Source organism: Pinus tabuliformis, chromosome 4_1 (genome assembly GCF_031772625.1).
Source record: "Pinus tabuliformis cultivar Carrire ecotype Pingquan chromosome 4_1, CPIR1, whole genome shotgun sequence".
Lineage (NCBI taxonomy): Eukaryota > Viridiplantae > Streptophyta > Pinopsida > Pinales > Pinaceae > Pinus > Pinus tabuliformis.
This window is the reverse complement of record NC_142303.1, coordinates 186,540,201-186,562,928: the sequence shown is the minus strand read 5'-3', so window position 1 is coordinate 186,562,928 and position 22,728 is coordinate 186,540,201. Positions and strand designations below refer to the sequence as shown.

General features: G+C 32.0%; 1 protein-coding gene across 1 annotated transcript; it reads left to right on the top strand.

The window, feature by feature from the left end:
* Positions 1-8,779: 8,779 nt before the first annotated feature.
* On the top strand, positions 8,780-18,182 carry LOC149174830 (cysteine-rich receptor-like protein kinase 15). Its single transcript, XM_089419423.1, has 6 exons — positions 8,780-9,861; positions 16,133-16,266; positions 16,476-16,686; positions 16,775-17,009; positions 17,277-17,427; positions 17,586-18,182. Exons 1-6 carry the CDS (start codon positions 8,868-8,870, stop codon positions 17,946-17,948), a joined length of 2,088 nt encoding a protein of 695 aa, XP_089275549.1. The 5' UTR covers positions 8,780-8,867; the 3' UTR covers positions 17,949-18,182.
* Positions 18,183-22,728: the final 4,546 nt, after the last annotated feature.

Here is a 22,728-nt window from a genome sequence, read left to right as displayed (position 1 = left end):
TAATTCCCCATCTCATGACAACTTTTATTAGTTAACTAAGTTAATTTGACTTAGTTGGCTCAGTTAATTCCAGTTGAGGGTCTAACTTGAGTCATATAGAGTGAATCCTACTTTATAGAATCCCTAGTTTAGTTTATTTTGAGTTGTAATTAATTAATTCAGTTTAACTGAGTTAAATCTAGTTAAACTAGTTCCAATTGTTGGAAGAACTAGTGGGAGGTCTAGTAGTGTGGTGCTGCCTACCGAGATCAACCAGTTAACTAATGATTCAATCATAAATAACTCATGCATGTCATATTTGAGGGTTACCCAGTTGAGATTGGAGTTCAAGGACAATGTATTATAAGTTGTATAATAATACAAATTGTATAGGTGGTGCATGCAGTGAGAGGAAGGCATATGAGGATTACACAATTCATTTTGAGGAATTTCCCTAATTAATAGGGGGCCAACTCCCAAGGAAACAACAGAAGGAAATAGGGACTTGGGAAAGTGATAAATTGGTTAAGTATTGGCCTAGGTTTGTCTAGGAAGTGTTAAGACAAATAGAGATAGTGCAAAGGTTGCTCGAACTTGAGCAAAGCATTGTAATCTTCTCATAATTTCTTACTAATGCAATATACAGACAAAAGGTGTTTTTGGTTGAGGATTTCCCCAGGAAATCATTATGTAATGTGTTGGTTGAAGTATTTATCTTGTATCCTTTGTGATTTCGTGATCTTTTAATTATTTCTACTGATGAGTAGAGTAGGTCCAAGTCTATTGTTTTAGTAAATTACAATTAACAATTTGAATCTACAAGGAATTTCTACAGCCAACACCTAATAGTATCTTTCTTCCATTGCCAAATCACCATATGAAGTTTTCCATGAACCATGAATTAAATTTTTGGAAGCTGAGCCAGATGTACAACCCATTTCTTCCACCAAGTTCACCCTTTTTGTAGCATTCCACAATATTTCTCTGTCTTAGTTACTTATCCTTCATGATGTACTGCCATATCCCACATTGAAAGTCTTTTCGCCACACACTCTTAATCAGAAGGGCACGATGGAATATCTTGATATACAAAATTCCCCATCTGCTTGATTCCTTACTCTTGGTTATGGCATCAAATCTCACCAAATGAAAATTGGGTCCCCCCTGGCCCCCGATGATAGAAAGTGTTGCATAATAGCCTTGGCCCTTTGAGCTATATTCGTAGAGATGAAAAAAAGGTGCATCCAATACATTGATAGTTGTTGTAAAACTAATTGAATGAGAGTTAGTCTACCCCCCAGCGAAAGCTAGTGGTGGGACCAAAGTGAGAGTTTCCTCTAAAATTTCTCCAAGAGCCAAACTAATCCACGTTCTTGTAATTGAAAGGTTTTCGTTTGAAACCTAGATAAGTGAAACCATCCTCCACATGTGAGACTGGTACCCCAAATAAGGTTGCAATGTTTTGTATCACCTCCAAATCTCCAGAAGAGTGAGTTAATAAAGACTTGAAACAATTTAAATATAAACCAAAATTCGCTCCAAATATAGTGAATATGTGAAGAAGGGCATACCATTGTTCGCAATCTACTTTCCCAAACACGAGAATATCATCCACGAAGAAGGAGTGAGAAATAGATACAAATTGAGTGACTTGAATTCCATGAAATATACCCTACATGCTAGCTTCTCAAATATTTCTTCTCAAACCAACCATTACCAGGATAAACAATAAGGGAGACAAGGAACAATCTTGACACAAACCTCTTTCTGCCTGGAAAAAATTAGATGGGAATCCATTTATGAGGATTGAATAATTTACATAAACCACACAAGGCATATCCTAGTGGACATTCTCCCTTAGCAGGCTGATCTTGACAATGATCATTCTTAGAAATGACTAGTCCACACAGTTGTATACTTTATGAAGATCTATCTTCATGACCAAAGCCCAATTTTTCTTGGTATGTATAGAATGAATACGCTCCTACGCAATGGCAACCATATCACGTATCTATCGCTTGGGCAAGAAACAAAATTGTTTAAGAGAAATATGTGAAGATGGTATGGCCCGAATTTGATGGGAAATGATCTTGGAGATAAGCTTGTATGTGATGTTACAGAGGGAGATAGGCTGAAAATCAATGAAAGTTGACAGATGAGATGATTTGGGAATAAGAGCAATGAAAGTCCAGTTTATGGCACCTAATACCGTACTAGTTAATCGATATTCTTCCACCATATTGAAAAGGTCCTAGCCCATGATATTGAAGAAATGTAAGAGTAGTTCTACTGTCCACTGGACTAAGACACTTATTCTTAGAAAAAGATTTAAGGATGTCTAGGATTTCTTTAAAAGAAATAGGTTGGAAAACCTCCGCGTTCAAGTGGACCGAAAAATATTAGGAAAATATCAATCCCCCAAAGAAAGTCTTCAACATCAGCACCAAGTCTCCAAGAAATATATACAAGATTTAATAATGAAGATATACCAATAATTGAAGATTCTAGACATGCCCACCCCACTATTGACTCTTTTAACCCTATCAAATGAGACAAACATATTTTGTCATTTCAAAAAAATATAATGAAATTGGCCATCTTTCTATTAACTATTCAATGTCACACTTCAATGCAATGGGAAAAATATCCCCAAATTATTTTTCTTGAATATTCTAGAAATATGTAGAAATTTCTGAAAAAGAAATAGACATAGACTACCTTACCTATTCAAAGTCACAATTCAAATTTCTAAAAAAGAAATAGACTACCTTACTATTCAAAGTCACAATTCAAATTTCTGAAAAAGAAATAAACTACCTTACCTATTCAAAGTCACAATTCAAATTTCTATTACATATTCCAGAAATATCTAAAAATTCCCAAAGAAAATTATAAACTATATTATTTATTCAAAATCAAAATTAGATAAAATGGAAAAAAAAATAATCCAAAATTTATCTTTATTATATATTTCAAAAATATCTAGAAATTTACAATCAAGATATCTTCCCAAGTTAAATCTTCAAGTTAAATCTTCTCAACGAAATAAAAATATGCATCTTCCCAAAATTAAGTCCTCTCAACACGAATGGCTGTGATTCAGATTAAAAAAAATAGACGTGGAATAAGAATATACATATACAATCAGGATAAGAAATATAATACATATTATCTTAAGATTCACATAGAAAAATAGATGTCCGAAGTAATAGATACGTTTTCAGAAAATGAAGGTCCGAATTCACACGGAAAAAATGTATAATGCGAGCATGCATCTCGCGTCAATCAAAATCAAAATCGAAATGGATGTCGAGCGGACCTGTGACTCACATGAAAAAAATAAGGTAAACGTATGTTACAAGTCATGCAAAATAAAAAAATCCGAGTCATGGCAGGCGGCTAATCACAGAAAAAACTAAAGGATTCCAAAGTTAGAATTGTAGTCAACACAGGTTGTGATTCACATGAAAAGGATGAAGGTGAAAATGAGTATAAACTGATAAAATTAGAAAAAATTAGAAGTTATGGAACGTATGGTAAATGGAATTTTATTGTTATATCTGCCTCGTGTATAGTATTATTTATTTAGTTTTGCTTTGATTATATATTAGTTTGTTTTTTATTGGAAAAAATTATGTCATTTATTTAGAGTCTAAAATTAAGAATTTAATTTTTGTTATTTTTTATTTTATTTATATTTATTTGTAAGGTGATTAGTTGATAATTTATTATAGGTTGTTTATTATTATGGGTTGTTTAGTAATTTTTATTTTCTATTAATCATACAAACAAGAGGATCTTATACACCAAATTAGTGTCTTTCCCTTAAAATTGGATAAAGATAATAATAATAATAATAATATTTCCATTTTTATGAATTATAGTTTTTTTTGTCTATATTTCCAATTTAATATATATATATATATATATATATATATATATATATAGATTAAAGTGTATATATTTTTGTATACACAATATTAATTAATCATTTTTTTAATTTTTGGTGATGTCATTTAACAATATAGTATTTTATTAGTTGTTTTATTTTGTAATTAAATTTTTCCTTTATTATTTTTTAGTTTAATTAAACTATATTTAACTGCATGTACTAGTTACTATATAATGCTTGTTAAATATGTAATGAATAATAATAAATACCATACAATTATTTTATTTTTATCTTTATTAAATATTATATAATTGAAAAATATTAAATCAATTATTAACTTTTTAATTCAATATTTACGAAAAATATTACCTTTATAATAAATTAAATCAAATATTAAAAAATATTACCCTCATTAAACTTTATATATAATTAATAATTTGAAAATATTAAATCAATTATTAAACTTTTAATTCAATATTTAAAAAAAAACATTACCGTTATAATAAATTAAATTAAATATTAAAAAATATTACCCTCATTAAAATGTATATAATTAATAATTTGAAAATATTAAATCAATTATTAAATTTTTAATTCAATATTTACCTTAAAAAAAAAACAACATTACCATTATAATAAATTAAATATAATATTAAAAGATATTACCCTCATTAAAATGTATATAATTAATAATTAAAGTTGGTTAATTATTAACTCACCCACCAAGTTTGCAAAGAAGCCTTTCCAAAGAAGCCTTTCCATTTAGCGATTATTTTGCATGAGGGAAAATTTTTATCTTGATTAATTTTATAGTGTTGTTGAATCAATAACATTATCTAACATGTTCTTATTTGTTTTTTGAGGGGTTTAAATTCAAAAATATTAATCTTTTTTGTATTTAAGCTTCTGTGATCTATAATGAATTAAACAAAGCTTTTCGGTAGAAATCATATAAGAGAATTTTTTATTTGAGGCATTGCAAACCAACAAGTGTTGTTCATCATCACGGCCAAATGAAGAGGTAGACCATGGCAAAGGATTAAATAGAGAGAAATGTAAAGACATATGTCTCTACATTGCTCTCTATTTAATCCTTTGCGATGGTCTGCCTCTTCATCTAGTCCTGATGATGAACAACAATTATGTCTCTACATTTCTCTCTATTTAAGCCTTTGCCATGGTTTGCCTCTTCATCTAGTCCTGATGATGAACAACAACACGTCCAATAAAAAAATCTCTTATGTGATTTCTACAAAAGACTTTGCTTAATATTAATCTTACTTTTAAAACAAATATTTAAAAACATTAAATTTATTATTATTATTCATTTATATAAATGTTATTCTTTATTTTATAATTATATAATTTAATTGAATATTTTTTAAAACAATAAAATTAAAAATTAATTAATTAATTCAACAACTAATTTTTTAACGGCTAATCTTTAATAATTAATCTATAATGATTAATTCTCAGCGCTTAATTTTGGAACCATATATATCTCTACTATTTAAGCATTTGGATAGATTGATTTTTTTTTTATCTTTATCCTGAATATAAACCACATTACATGGTTCAAATCGTAGACCAAAATCTTGATAATGTGATCAATCTAAAAAGCAATATCATTAACAAATTCAATTGTTAAACTTAAATAATTTAACATAAAAATTATAATTATAATTATAATTTTATATATATATATATATATATATATATATAATCATTATCATTAAGTTTTTATGTGACAAGAAGTGGGATTTGAAATTCTAAATCTATATTTATTATTTGGAAAGGTTGGGAATTAGTCAATTTTTTCTTTTATTTTTATTTTTTATTTAATATTTATACAAATGATTTTTAATAAATATTTTCACAAATTATTTGAAAGTTACTTTTCCTATTTATTATAGGATAAAGAGTATTTATATTCTATTTTTCTTATTAAATATGTTTTATCTATGTGAAGAATTGTATTAGTGTTGAGGGTTATATCATTGTTGGTGAACTTTATCATAAATTAATATAGCCATATAAATTAAAATGATAATAAATATTGATAGATACGAGTCTATAATAAGAATATACAAATTTATTTTATAGTACATTTCATATAGTCAAGAAAAAGAAAAAAAAATCACAAAAATTAACTAAATTAATAAGCATGTTATTTTGGAGAATTAGACATGAATATACAAATTTACTTTATAGTACATCTCATATAGTCAAGAAAAAGAAAAAAAAAATCACAAAAATTAACTAAATTAATAAGCATGTTATTTTGGAGAATTAAACACTTATATGGATGGTGAGAGAGTTAACAACCCTCTTTAACCACTCATTCTACCCTTACTTGATCTATATATCAACTATAGTAATCATATAAATTAAAGGACTAATAATATTAATAACTATCAAAACACTTATTTCAATATACATTTGGCAAAATTCATAAAAACTAACTACATTATTACTTTATTTTTAGATTATGGTTACCATTATTTTATTACTATTATTATTATTAAAATAATTATTATATGAGATAAGCATATACACATTTAGAATATGTAACAAGATTTTTTTATCATGGACATTCATCCCACTTTAACATGGACATTCCTAACTTACACATAAGCATTGTTACAATATCATAGTTTAATAATAATACATGCTCAACAACCCATAACTCATGTTCATATAACATTTTTTTAATTAATCAATATAATTAAAATAGCAAAAAGATATACGTACTTTTAATATAAATCTCAAATTTTTTATTTGTAAATATTATTAAAAACATCCTAAAATATTTAATAAACATTAAATCTTTACTATTCACTTAATAATTATTAATAATTTAATTAAATTTATAAAAGATTATTTCAAAATAAATAATTTGAACGGCGGCGAAGAGAGTAATTAGTGTGATGGCAGGGAGGGGCTATGATAAGCCACCTTGCACTTGGAGATTACTGCAGGTGGACAGCATGGGTGATAGACTCGGCATAATTATAAAGAGTAGCGGAGAGGGAACTATGAAGGCCAGAGGTGGTGCAAGAGACGGTGATACAGTGATGGGACAAGGGTCAGATCGAACAGAGGCAAGCCGAGGAGGAGTGGGTGATTATGGCAAATGCAGGCGACAGAGGAAGGCGGTGCAGCAGCACAAGAAACGGTGGCGAGAGAGAGGAATTGGATACAGGAAGAGTCATAAGGATAGGTATGCAGATAATGCCCTTGGTGAGAACAAAGACAAGGGTAAGGAGTTGGAAACCAGAGCACAATATAAAACAGAGAGGAGACAACTGCGGGGTCGACCTCTTGTCCCTGGAAAAACTAAGTGTAAGGTAGCCGAGAGAAGAATGAGGAAGAAAGTGAATGTTATGAGCAGGGGAGTGAGAACTACGGGGACCGAAGGAAATTCGGCAGACTCCGGGGAATATATGGAACAGAACCAGGTGGGCATGGAGGAGACGCATAACCCAGAACAAGGCAGTCAAAGGCGGAAAATGAGAAGCGGAAGAGGGAAAGAGAGGCCTCCGGAGGACAGGCAACCAGAAGAGGTAGGAATTGGAAAAAAGAAAGCGAGAGGGAGAGGAGAGGAAGGATGCCTTGGAGCCTCCTTAGGCATAGCGGGTCAAGGAAGTAAGGTAAAGGAGAGCAACAGAGCTGGTGCAGGACGTGGAAGGGGCCGTAGAGGTAGAGGGAGAGGATGTCAGGCCGGAAACCAGCAGCGGAGCTCCCCTCCACCGGCAGGAAAAAGACGTGGCAGGAAGACGTTGAAGAGACAGGTCCAGTATGCGGAGAAGGCGTATGGTGAAGAAACAAATGCGGACATTAGGAAGATCATCCAGCAGATGGAGGAAGAGGCTACTCAGGAGCAGTCGGATCCTGAAATGGAAGACTGGGAGTATCTCCTGCCCGACCCAGGAAACACTAGAGGACACATGTCCCTGTACAAGCAGGCTCTCCATGTGTATTGGGTAATAAAGAGGCTACTAGCAAAAGCTATGGAACAAGTAGCTATGGAGATGGCAGAATTGGCCCAAGGCATCCCAAATCTGAAGAAAGAGATGAAAAACCTCCAGATAACCCTTCTTATGCAGGATAGCAAGCTTGACGAGATACAACAACAGCTAAAGAAGCTCATTCCTGGAGTAAAGGAGGAAGATTACCAGGCGCCATGGCAGACTGATTTTTCAAGTTATGTATAAAGTCTCCATAGTTAGGATGAAGAGAGCTTGCTCTCCTTTTGTTATTTTTAGAATGCAGATAGGAAACAGTGATAGCATCTTTGAATGTTTAGTATATTTAGCATGGACAAATAGACTCAATACATTTCGTTTTTGGATGGCAGTTAAAAACTTAAGATGGCCAACATACCTGGTTTCCCTTCGGACGGGTTGAGGCCACTGTATGTATGTACAAGCTTTAACTCAGATTAATATAAATGGTTCCATGTTAGTTAAAAAAAAAAAAAATTAATTAAATTTATAAAAATTCTATTTCAAAATAAACATTTCTATAAAATATAAATATAATTATTAATAATTAAATTAAAATTCTATAACTTTCCAAAAAAAAATTCTATAAAATTGAGAAAACCACTATTAAAATCAATTTGACTTCGTTTAATTCATACATCATTGCCTAAATAACGAAGTATGAAAATTTTTCAATAGTTTTATATTAAAAAAAAAATTAAAGAAAATCACGATTAAAAGCAATTTGACTGCGTATAATTCACTTATCCTTACATAAATATTGAGATTTCAATAATAATTTCACTGCGCATCTTTCACGCATTCTTACATAATTCACTAATGGTTTTCGGCGACTAAGGTTCCCACTTGAGTTGGTCAGGTGACGTCAGACGAAGATATTATTGATGGACCGCGCAGTATGTGGTTCTTATTGATTAACCACATTCGCAGAAGGCACAAATTTTTGTAGCGTCACTGCTGTGTCTATTCACAGTTTCAAGTTCCAGTGTTCGATGGCAATCAGAATCCCATCGAATATGAACTTTTATGCAGGGGATTCTGCAACTTCTCTCCTGAGCCCCCAAATTATCACGCTCTTCTACTTTTTTATTGTTCTTCCTGCCTTGATCAATATTAGTCTTTATGGACAGATTTGCAACGCAGTGACAGAGGTTCCTTCAACTCAGTGCCGTGACGGGAACTATACAGCAGGCAGTAAGTTTCAGAGCAATCTGAATGCTCTCTTTGGTCGTCTTGTTCAAGGGACAAACCATTCTGGGTTTAACAGCTCTGTGTATGGCGAAACTCCTAACAGAGTATATGGCCTCTTCCAGTGCAGGGCAGACATGACAATCGATCAATGCTACACCTGTTGGCAATTGGCAACGCTTAGCATACGACAAAAATGTGTGAGTAGCGTTGGCGCTACTTGCTGGCCTTTCCACTGCTTCTTACGTTATGAAAGCTATAGTTTCGTTGGAATACTGGACACAAGTTTAGGGGTTAATTATCAAGAGCCCTTCGGAGGGGATGCGGGGGTCTTCGTCCCCGATGACTTTCAAGTTGCTGCTAAGAATCTCCTAAATAACTTGTCAGCTAACGCAACAACTGAAACGAAACGATCTGCTTACGGTACAGCTGTGGATTCCTTGTCACAAACGATTTACGGTCTGGTCCAGTGCACCAGAGATCTAAGTACTGAAGAATGCAGCACATGCCTATCAGACTCAATCACTGCAATATTCACATCTAATCCCACTGCAGGAGTTCAGTATTGGAGTAGAAGTTGCATCCTTCGTTATGAAATATATCCTTTCTATAATTCGTCTATGCAGCCTCCGCAAGCCCCTCCAGGGAACGCAGCCAATAGTCCAGAGAGCAAATCTTCAGACAAAAGAACATACATAATTTTAGGTGTTGTGGGTGGGTTAGTTCTCGGGTTGATCATAGGCGCGTTCGCAACGGCGAGAAGACTGAAGTCTGCCGTAGCTCCAAGGGGATACCAAGGTATTACTGCCACATCATTGTATGAACTCGTCGGTATTGCATGTTATTGGAAATGATTTTAAAATTTTCACTTTCACCTAGCTTTAGCGGGACTTGCTTCTTTCTCTCAGTTTTCTCGTTTTCTGGAAGCCTGCTGAAATGATACTTTCTCTGTTGATGCGTCTCTGGCTTCTTCCGGTCAGTTTTCATGGATTCTATAGGGTTGATGCATCCCTTAATCCCATCCGTCCAGCTAAGAATGGATCCCGACCTGCCTACAGTTATATGGGCACACCTTAATCCCATCCCTCCAGCTAAGACTGGACCCCGGCCTGCCTCCAGTGAAAGTCTGGTGTTTAGCTACTGTTCAGGATACCACCATAACCCTCATCTCCATCGTCGGCGCGCGTGAGGGGCCGAAAAGAATACATATTGCATATTCTTGTCAACTCACACGACCGTTTAAAGCAAGGGCTTTTCGAACCTTCACCTTATACACAGCCAGATATGGGTGTGAGCGACCATCTTCAATACACTTTTAGATTTACTACACCGTTACACAGAGGCCCACAAACATACAGTTGACCAGTCGAAAAGCAACCCCCAAAAACACAGAGTATAAGTCATAGAGGCCTTAGGATAGAGTTCAGTTTAATTATTTTAAGTTTCAGCTTTTTATGAAATGAGGTGTTATATTTTTTTTATAAAATAATATATATATGTGTTTGAATGTATAATGACACGGTTATCAAGCAGCTCACAAACAGAGAGTTAATAACTCACGAAGCCCTTATAACTCACGAAGCCCTTATCTATCATAATTGTAAGGATATATTGGGAGAAGTTCAGCTTAATTATTTTAAATTTTAGTTATTTTTAAAAATTGGGTGATATAAATTTTATAAAAATTTTGTTTTATATATATAAGAGAATGAATCAGATAGCTCACACAGTTCACAGGTAAGACCAGCTCCTCGAAGTTGCCAAATAATTTTGTCATTTGTTTATTAATTAAATCTAGAGATATAAATATTTATAAAATTATATTATTTACCGAGATTAAAACAGAATCCTAGAAATTAAAATCTAAATGCTAAATAAAAACATAATCTAAAAAATAACTTATTTTTCCATAAATAATAATATGTAGATTAGCCGTGTTTGTTTAAATTTACATATTTTAATAATTATATATAAGGTTAGTGTAAAAAGATTTCAAATTTGCTCACACAATGGAATTTAGGTAAGAATTGATAAATTTTGGTGGAACTTTTGGGAAATACAAGTTTATGAAGTTTCAAGGCTCAAAATTTTTTAATACTGTTTAATCTATTTCAACTATCAAAAATATGATTCAATTATTATTATTAGATTTTTTAAGAAAAAGATAACAAGATTTCAACAATTTTTTATAATGTATTTTTAAATTATATATATAATCATCTAAAATAATATACATATAGTAATCATAATGACATGCAGAATCGCACAGTTTGCCAAATTAAATTATCAGCCACAGTTATTATTTTAATAGCAAGTATCTTTTATTTAGAGGTGTCCGTAACAGTTACAGTAAATGAATTGCGAGAATATGCCATATCCTTCGCACTTTTATGTGAATATAGATTTATTTTAATATTAGATTTTATATAATATTAAAAATAATTTGAACATAAAATAAAATAAAATAATTTAAATTTAATATTTTAAAATTATATTTTGTTGAAGTGCTGAACTCGAAGACTTGGAAGATCTCGTTAATTTCTACAGCAAGAGTCAAAAGTCAAAGTTTAACAGTGAATATCTATGGTTGAGTTTGTCTAGAGTTGTTGTATCCCTTAAATTTTGATTGTTTATATTATGAGTATTTCCCCTCACATATCTCAGCCTTTTTCTAGTAAAGATAGACCAAGTGAAATGATTCTAGAATGTTTTTATGAATATATTGAATCTTTAGATAAATAAAAAGAAGAAAGAGAAAACCAATATAAAATAAAATTAACAATATTGCTTGAAAACATTCAATATATAATAATCTCATTTGAGAATGAACTCCAACAAATAAAAGGTAGGATTTAAAAAATAGAACATAGTAAACAATCAACTATTGAAGAAAATGACGAAAGTCATATAAAAAATCTAAAAGAACAACTAAATAATAATTCATAAAAGAGGAAATTAACAAATTGATTGAACTCAACCATGAGCGTCTTAAAAGAGCCTTACACCTTATAATTGCTGGTATAGAAGAACAAAACAATGAGGACACATTAGAAATAGTAAAAAAACAATTGAAAACAAAACCTCAAATTCAAACAACTTATATCATACGCAATCAAGGTAGGAAAGTTACTTGAGTATACACATAGACTAATCCGTATTAAGGTAAGCTGCAATGACCACAAATTAGATATAATCAAGAAATCAGTGAGCCTAAACGGAACTGGAATCTTAATAAATGAAGATCCGATTCCAGAAGACCAAGCTAAACTCAGGAAAGAAGTCCAAAAGGTCAAGGAGGCAAGAAAATAAGGGAAATGGGCTACCATTAGGAATAGGAAAGCTAGTATTCGAGATAGAGTCCAAACTACGAACGATAAATAGGGATTAGGATCACCAGGATCCTCTTCTGGAACTGTCGTGGTTTTCCATGGCATAAAGATCCTATGTTAAGTTGGATCCCAAGTGATATTGACCTTATTTTTCTAGTTGAAACTTGGGAGCATGATGAATCTAGGGTTCCTCACCTTGACGGATTCATTCTTTGGTCTGCTTGGAATAAGAAATCCTCTCGAAGGGGGCTTGGTGGTATAGCCTGTTATATTAAGAACATTGTTTCTTCTCACATCCAGCTTCATACTATCGACCCCTTCAATCAATATATTTGGATCAAAATCTCTGATTCTTCCTCCAATAGGATTTTTCTTGCAATCTTCTATTTCACTCCTATCAACTCTACCTCCTATATGAAAAGCAAATTAGATAAGAGTTTTCCTTTTACTACCTTAGAAAAGGACATTCACAACCTAAGGAATGAAGGTAATATTATTTTTCTTGGGGATTTCAATGCTAGAAATGCTACCAACCAAGGTATTATGTTAAGTAATGACTCTAATCCTTACCCCTTGTGGCTTGATGAAGATGATGTCATAGTTACTAGACTCAAGAGAACCTTTGAGGACAGAACCAAGAACTTATTTGGCACCGACCTCCTCAAGTTTTGTAGTTCCCATGACCTGATTTTTTGTAATGGTATTAGCAAGTTTCCTTCCTATGGTCAGATGACTTGTTTACATGGGTTGGTCAGTGGTGTTGTGGACTATGTGATTTGAACACCCATGTCCTTAGCCATATTACCAACTTTGAACTTCTTAATGATTTCAAGTTTGACTCTAACCACATGCCTTTGTCTTTAACCCTCAATCTAGTTATGCATACCAGCCACATGCAGGATACTAGTGAAATCCAAAGACACACTCGTTTCAATCAGAATAATATAGACCTTTTCTTAAAGGAGTTAAATAGAGATTTAAGTTCCTTGACTTATAATAACAATATTGATCAAATTTATCACAATTTTACTACTACCCTTTCCACTACCATTAACAAGTTCTCTACTGAGGTTTCATATAAGAAGATTAATAGAACTTACAACCTTTGGTATGATGAGGACTGTAAAAGTGCTAGGAAAACTATTCATAACGCTCCTAACAAAACTGTAAAGCTTCGAATATTAGTATATACAAAGCCCTCATTAAAGAGAAGAAGCAATCATATATTAATAAGAGACAAGAGCATCTTCTTCACCTTTCTAAAGTTGCACCCAGAAAATTTTGGCGGAATGTGCTTGTTCGTAAATCTAAAGATAATCATTTGATCCCCTTAGAAAAGTGGGACATCTATATTAAGAAGTTTTATGACTCCCCGAACACCATGAACAACATCATTAGCATTCCTATTGAGGAATATATATTTTCTCTTGAGAACATTGAGTCTTGGATTAATAAGATTGCTAGGGGAAAGCTAAAGACATTGAAGGATACCAAGCCAAGATCTTAAAGTTGGGAAGATTTATCCTCATTCCTCATCTCCACAAACTTCTCAATTTGGATGTAAAGCATGGCTTCCCTTAGCCTTAGACACAAAGTATTATTGTGCTTATCTTTAAAAATGGGGATAAAACCGTTCCCGCTAATTACAGGACCATTATGATTAGCCACATCTTAATTAAACTTATGGTCTCATTTTGAAAAATAAGATTGGCCATTGGCTTGAAATCCATGGCAAAAGAGCTAAATGGAAAGCTTGTTTTAGGAGATACCACTCAACTCTTGACCATCTCGTCACTCTCAGGATCATTGCCGAGGAATGTCACAATAGTAAAGCTGATATATTTTGTTTCTATGTGGACTTTAGAAAATCCTTTGACACTGTTCCTCAAGATAAGCTTTGGAAAAGACTTGATGAGATCATGATTCGTCCTAAGTTGAAGATTGTTGTGATTTACCTCTATAAGATGGTTGTTTCCAAGATTAAAACCACCGAAAGGTGGTTTAAAGATATTAAATGCAATATCGGGGTTAAGCAAGGGTGTCCCCTTTCCCATACCCTTTTTGGTATTTACATCGATAAGTTTGGAAATTGTGGGCTGCAAAGGAACTGAGCTTACTAGTATTATCATCACTCTTCTCCTCTATGCTAATGATATCATTCTTCTTGCTAGAAGCCATGAGGACTTGGACAAGCAACTTAAGACTCTTCATGACTATTGCTCCAATATGGGTACGACAGTTAATACCGACAAGAATAAAATCATGATAATTAAATCCAAAAATGTCGCCCATGGAAATTTCGGCTATGATGACAGTTGCTTCGAACATGTATCTTCTTATAAATATTTGGGTATTGACATTCCTTATCACCTCAACTAGAGCTACAACATTGAGAAAAGGATTATTAAAGGCTGGAAAGGTTATTATGCGCTTGAAAATAATTGTATGGTTGTTGATCTTTGTATTTGGAGTAAAAAAACATTCCTCTTTGAGACCCTCGCCACTCTTATTGTCTTATATGGTTGTGAAATCTGGGGTTGCAGTATATCTAGATAGTCTTGGAGAAAGATTGATATGATTCAAAATTGATAACCTACAACCTCAAGATCAAAGGAAACACCCCCTATCCTATCCTCCTGATCGAATTTGGCCTCTCCCCTATTGAAAGCAGGGCTATATTTAAATATCTAATGTATAAGAAGAAGCTTTACAACATGGAATCCAAGAGGCTTCCTAAAATTGCTTCTAACTTTAGTCAAAACCTCCACCTTCGCCTCAAGCGTGGGTGACATAAGGATGCCCAGTATTGGCTCAACCATTTGGGGATAAATGAGGAGATCATCCTGGGAAGCAAGGATAGTGTCAAAGATACTATCACCTCCAAATTTAAGGATAAGTTGTGGGACAATAAAGAGATGGAGGGTAAAAGGAAGCTAAGATATTATAAGGAGGTGATCAACCCCACCCTTGAGAACTAGAATTATCTTTCTATTTTGACCAGCTCAAAGAAAAAGATGAACATTGCTAAGATTAGAACTAACTCTAATGAACTTCAGAGTGAAACCGACGGTTGCCTACTCCCAAGATTCCCTAGGACAATATAATTTGCCAGTTTTGCAGTACTAAGAAAGAGGAGGATGAAAAACACTTTCTTTTAGATTGTCTGACCCTTACTCTAACATTTGTCACATTTCCAATCCCTTCTTTTTCAGCACATAAATAATATTCTAAAGAATTACAATTAGATTCCTAGTGGAGGTTAATCATCATCATCATCAATATTTTAAAATATATTAAACAAATAATATAATTATTTTTTTACTTAAATTTAATTTAAATAGAGACTAACTTTTTTTAATTGTTTTCCAAATTAATTTCTAACCTACAAAATAATATTTAAAAATATTATAAAAATAAATATTAATTTTTTCCTACCTATCATAACTCAATGGTTAATATTGATGTTAATATCATTATGAAATTTTTTAAATTATATATATATATATATATAATTCTAAAATTCCATAAATGTAAAACTTATTATTATGATGATATACTAATAGTATGTTTATATTTTATATTAACACAGAAAAAATTGATAATTGTTCTAAATTATTATATTTTCATACGCATAGCACGGTAATACTCGTGCCAGACCCCATTCCTGGTTAAAATTATAAAATTAAATTTTTGTTTTTATGTTTTATAATATAGCTTTTAACTGTGTTTTCATTGTATAGATAGTCACGAGGAAAGCACATTGCTCGGTCATGATCGACAAATGGTATTTACAATGGAAACATTAGTAGCTGCTACGAGAAACTTTCATGATGATAACAAGCTCGGAGAGGGAGGCTTTGGCCCTGTATACAAGGTAACATGGGCTAATTCGAAAGCTACTACCAGTTATTTTTACAATCTTAAATTATAGAAAATATGCAGGTGCTCTAATTACACCCATGACGGTTGGATGTAGATTATTAGATTGATAACAAATATATTTTTGCAAGAAAATTAAGCAAAATATTAAGATGAAGTATTTTACAAAAGTTTCATACAATTATTGTGATCTGGATCTCTCAGGGAACTACTCAGTATGGAAGAGAAATAGCAGTGAAAAAGCTGTCTTTAAAATCTATGCAAGGCAGAAAAGAATTTCTGAATGAAATTAAACTTGTGGCCAAAATTCAACATAAAAATCTTGTGAATCTACTAGGCTGTTGCGCAGAGGGGTCAGAAAGGTTGCTTGTTTACGAGTACTTACCCAATAAGAGCCTTGATAAAGTCCTATTCGGTGAGTGGTTTCCATTTTATTATCGATGTAGATAGATAACATTAATGTTCCAAGAATGCATGTAATGAAAGCCCATTCATGGATACAGATCCAAACAAACGCAGAAGGCTTGATTGGCCGAAGCGTTACAACATCATAATGGGAGTAGCTCGTGGGCTTCTCTATCTTCACCAGGATTCTCCGTTGCGGATTATTCATCGGGACATCAAAGCAAGCAACGTGTTGTTGGACGAACAACTGAACCCAAAGATATCAGATTTTGGCTTAGCAAGACTTTTCACTGAAGACGAAACTCACGTCAGCACAAGAGTTGCTGGAACTTAGTAAGATTTCAATATCTCATACATTGTCAATGCATATGTTTTACTCTATGCTCATTTCGTTTCTAGAGAATTGAGAATACTGAAATTGTACTTTAAAGTTTATGTCATCTTTGTGTTGTTTTTGGAGACTTACATTTTCGGTTAAGCTTTTACTTTCTAACATATACAACCACAGTTTTCTATGCAGATAACTTATCATTACCTAGTTTAAGTATTTTTTTTTCTTCCCTATTATGTAATCTTTGACATTGTACATTGGATATGCAGCGGGTATATGCCACCAGAGTATGCTATGCAGGGACAATTATCTGTAAAAGCTGATGTGTATAGCTTTGGCATTCTTCTCCTGGAAATTATCGCAGGAAGAAAGAACACCGATTACAATTTGTCAACTGAAAAGCAGATTCTTTTGGGATGGGTGAGATACTGTTTCCGTTGTATATGGAACTCAGCATAACTGTACCGTGTTGTTTTGTTCATCTATAAACCGTTTAGGGATTTCACATTCCATCTTTTGGATATGTCCGAAGTGTATATATACCTTATCATAATGACGAACTCGTTGTGTTAATGCAGGCATGGAGATCATACGATGGAGGAAATATCGTGCAAGTGATTGATCCAGCCATAATTGAAACATGCGATGAGGCGCAAGCCTTGAGATGCATTCAGGTTGGCCTTTTGTGCACACAAGCCGAATCCCATCTTCGTCCACTGATGTCTACTGTCAATTTGATGCTTGCAACTGATTCTGTGACGTACTTACCGGATCCCACGAAGCCTGCTTTCGTGAATTCGTACGTTTCCCAAACCACCAAAATAAGCAGTTCTGGATCGTCACATGCTTCTGCAACCGCATCTTCTACGTCATCCCGTCACACGCCTTCGACTCCTGCATCTAATGCCACTGTTTCCATTAGCGAGTTGGTACCTAGGTAATGCAAAATCTTCGGTTCAAATAAGGCAGAGATTTCAGTGAACGCTTTAACATTAGTTTATTATCGTAGCAGCATCATCATCATCATTAGTTTAAACTCTATTATATAGCATTTTTAATGAAGCGAGTAATGGGACAGATACTCGAAGTTAAGTTGGGCTGATGCTTCGTTACATAAGTTTCTTGGCAAAACATATATCAATTGAAGTTTTCAATATTATTATATTTATATCATTTATGAGAATCAGGAGATATAACTTTTTATGTTTTCATCGACTTTGTCATTATATTGACATAAATGTTTGTAGTTATTTATAGTAGTAAGATCTACTATATTTATAAATTGAATGTTATAGTTAAAAGAATGAAATTGTATATATGGAATATTAGAGTGAAAAGAATGAAAATGTATATAACAAGTCTTATATAGTAGTTTTTTTTGTGTAGCTTAGTTAAAAAATAGTAAAATTATCTTATCATTGTTGTTATACATTAAAAGAATTAATTATTGTATTTTGTAAATTTAGTAAGAGTGGATATATTATAGATTTCATGAAAGCAAAATAATAAAAGTACTTGAACTAGTTATTAATTTAGAAATTTATTTTGTTTGTTGAGAATCAATGCTATTCCATGTATGTTCTTTGCAGATATAAGTATGGGCAATTTCACAATTAGAGTTATGTTTGTTAAAACATAAGTCAATTATAAATTGTACCAAGAAAAGTGCATTTGAGATACTGAGATTGACTAAATGGCATGTTGATATTCTCTACCAAAATTCATTTGAGAAAATTGAAACTATCTTATTTACTTTATTGTAGATTTTATTTTAATTAAATTTATTAATATTAAAAATAATAATATTTATATTTTTGCAAAACATATATCAATTGAAGTTTTCAATATTATTATATTTATATCGATTTATAAGAATCAGGAGATATAACTTTTTATGTTTTCATAGAGTTTGTCATTATATTGACATACATGTTTGTAGTTATTTATAGTAGTAAGATTTACTATATTTATAAATTGAATGTTATAGTTAAAAGAATGAAATTGTATATATGGAATATTATAGTTAAAAGAATGAAAATGTATATAACAAGTTTTACATAGTAGTTTTTTTTTTTTTTTTTTTTTTTTTTTTTTTTGTAGTTTAGTTAAAGAAATAGTAATTTTTTTTTGGTGTAGTTTAGTTTAAAAAATAGCAAAATTATCTTATCATTGTTGTTATATATTAAAAGAATTAGTTACTATGCTTTGTAAATGTAGTTGTAAATTTAGTGAGAGTGGGTATATTACAGATTTCAAGAAAGCAAAATAATAAAAGCACTTGAACTAGTTATTAGTTTAGAATTTTTTTTTTTTTGGTTGAGAATCAATGCTATTCCATGCAAATAATTGAGTATGTTCTTTGCAGAAATAAGTATGGTCAATTTCACAATTAGAGTTATGTTTGTTAAAACATAAGTCAATAATAAATTGCACCAAGAAAGGTGCATTTTAGATATGGAGATTGGCCAAATGGCATGTTGATATTCTCTACCAAAATTCATTTGAGAAAATTAATGCTATGTTATTTAATTTATTGTAAATTTTATTTTAATTAAATTTGTTAATATTAAAAATAATAATATTTATTATTTAAAAAATAAATTATTTATGTTAAAAAAATATTTAAAATAATTTAATTAACCATTGTATTAGGCATAAATATAAATATCAATTAATTAATATTTAACATAGATTTTAGAGGAAGTAAATGATTCTATAAGTATAATTTTTGAAATAAAAATTATACAAAACTTTCACCCTTAATTCAAAGATTTTTCAAAATACTAGGTAAAATAAGGACTAAACTAGACATTGGTAATTATAAAAAAATCATTATTTAATTTTCTTATAATGCAAAGAATATAATGTTTAGAGATTAATATTATATTGCTTTCATTAAATTGAAAAAAAAAAGGAATTTTCAACTACTAGATACAATAAGGACTAAACTACTAGAGACATTGGTAATTATAAAAAAATCATTATTTAATTTTCTTATAATGCAAAAAATATAATGCTTAGAGATTAATATTATATTGTTTTCATTAAAGTGAAATAAAAAATAATGAATAAAGCGATATTTTATATTTAATTACATAAATATAAATTGAGACCTTATATTCCATATAAAAGAAGATATATTGAATTGTGTTCCATGAAATATGGATGAAATATATTTAACTTTATTGATAATTTGTTATTCCAAAAATGGTGTATTAGGTTATGGTCAAAGCTATTTTATTACTCAACTCTGGGAAACCAAGGATAAGCCTTGTAGTATTGGTTGATAATTTGCTTATTTCTAACCCTCCTTGCTATTTTTCGCATAAGACATCTTCTATAGCTCACAACTCTATTCCAACAATATTTTCACTCACATATTCTAAGTTCCCCTATCCTCCCATTTGGCATCTTCTTATATGAATTTAGAAGAGTTGGGAATAGGATTGATGGCATGTGAATTAGGTGGATACTGTTAGGTCCCTATACTACTAGTGTAACCCCTTATTGTTATTAGTACAACCCCCTTATTAGATTATTGTGTCCTTATAGTCCCCATATTGTTATTATTGTGCCCACACATTATTATTGTTATGTCGGCTCTAATTATATTATGACCGCTTAGACTCCTTTATATATAGAAATGAGGTATTTCCATTTGTATTATCTAAGAATTATTCATTTGTGTAATGTAAAGGAGGTTTCCCCCTCAAGGAGGCTTATTTATAAGGTGTTTATCTATCTTTTCTATCTTTTTGTGAGTTGGTTTCATAACATTTGGTATCAGAGCTTTGGATTCTAGGGTTTTGCTACTCCAAAAAGGTCATCGTGGAATTTGCGGTATAAATTTTTCGCTACGAAGTTTCAAATGCTACAAAAAAAACCCATTTGAGAATAACTAGGTCTGAACTTCAAGTCCAAATTTCAGATCTTGTTTCGCTATATTTTTGGAGATATTATATGAGGAAGTTACGGTTTGTTCAAGCTCTAGAATTGCATCTCAAAAAGGTCATCTTGGAATTTTCCCTATAATTTTGTTTCTACAAAGGTTTAGACTCTGCAATTAAAATCCATTTGAGTCAAAATAGTGGTGCAGCTCAAGTCCAAATTTCAAATCTTGTCTCACTATATTGGCGGATATATAATCTGAGGAATTTTGGGTTTCTGCAGGATCCCAAATTACATCCCAAACAGGTGACCTTGGAAAAATTGTCATAACTTTCTCTCTGAGCATCATATTGAAATTTCGTAAGATGTTGCAGGAAGAAGACAGATTGTAGTTTTATTTGTATTGGTTTTAGGTCCTAAGGTTGAAATAGGGACACGTGGCACTTCGTACAAGTGCACTCTACTGAACCAGTCTATAATCAGGTCATCATGGGAGAATTGATAGAAATCTTCCTTGCAGAATCTAATCTTGATCAGACTTGCGAGGTTAGAAAGAGCACTCAAAGGGATACTTCAGGACACAATTTCAGAACTTAGAGATCTTGAATTTCATAGTTACAGTTGTTGCAAGATGGAGCTTCTAAAATCAAGAAAAGTCGATATGAAGAAGTTTGATGGCAAGGATCCGGTACATTGGATACTACAGATGGAGAAATATTTTTATCTACATGAGGCGCAACTATTACAAAAGGTACATATTGCATCTTCATATTTAGAACCAGATCATTTTTTATGGTATAAAGGGCTTTTTTCTCGTAAACCACTTGTTACATGGTCAATTTTTACGAAGGAAATGATAGCACATTATGAGGATACAAAGAGCAACACCTTATTTAGCCAATTTAGAAATCTCAAAAAAAAGTGGTCAATGGCCAAGCACATTGATGACTTTCAAAAATTGAATATAAGGGAAAATGATATTCCAGAGAAGCAGAGGATTGATGTATCCATAGGGACTTTAAGGATAACATTCAACATGAGGTTCGTCCTTGGGAACCTGATTCGTTGGAGAAGGCATTTAGGTTGGAAAGAAAAGTGGAAATAAAAATTATGGCAACAAGGATGTCTACCCTTCACAACTATAAATATGGAAGTGTTGTTTCTCCTAGCCTTCCACAACCTACAAGGTTGACACCACAACAATTGGAAGAAAAAAGAGCAAAAGGGCTTTGTTACAATTGTGATAACAAATGCATTAAAGGTCATAAGTGTGCTGAGAAGAAATTATTTTACATAGATTATGAAGAGGAGGAAGAAAATGAGCAAGAAACATCAAAAGAAGAGGATATACACCAGAAACCAACCCTAGATAAAGAAGAAATGAATCTGACCATATCTTGTAAAGCATTAGAAAGAATTACCACTCCTCAAACTCGCAAGATAGAATGACATATCAAGAGGAAAAAGGTTCAATAAGTGAAATATCACATCAAGAAAGAAGAAATTAATCTGACCATATCTTGTAATACATTGGACGGAATTACCACTCCGCAAACTATCAAAATAGAAGTACATATCAAGAAGAAAAATGTTCAAGAGTGAAAGATCACATCAAGCATCAAGAAATGAATCCAACCATATATTGTAATGCATTGGAAGAAATTGTGACTCCTCAAACTCTCAAGATAGAAGGACATATCAAGAAGAAAAAGATTCAAGCAGTGAAAGATCACATTGAGCATCAACAACAAGTTCTCCAACTTTTAAAGGATAATGCCACTTTGGTGCAGAATCAAATGAAACAACAGGTAGATAAACATTGTAGTGAAAGAA

Bases quoted from the DNA above. Each gene is read 5' to 3' on its own strand.
- LOC149174830 (XM_089419423.1), top strand. From the start codon at position 8,868: ATGGCAATCAGAATCCCATCGAATATGAACTTTTATGCAGGGGATTCT. The intron at 16,267-16,475 runs GTAACATGGGCT...TGGATCTCTCAG, and splicing joins GCTTTGGCCCTGTATACAAG to GGAACTACTCAGTATGGAAG. The intron at 17,428-17,585 runs GTGAGATACTGT...GTGTTAATGCAG, and splicing joins AGCAGATTCTTTTGGGATGG to GCATGGAGATCATACGATGG.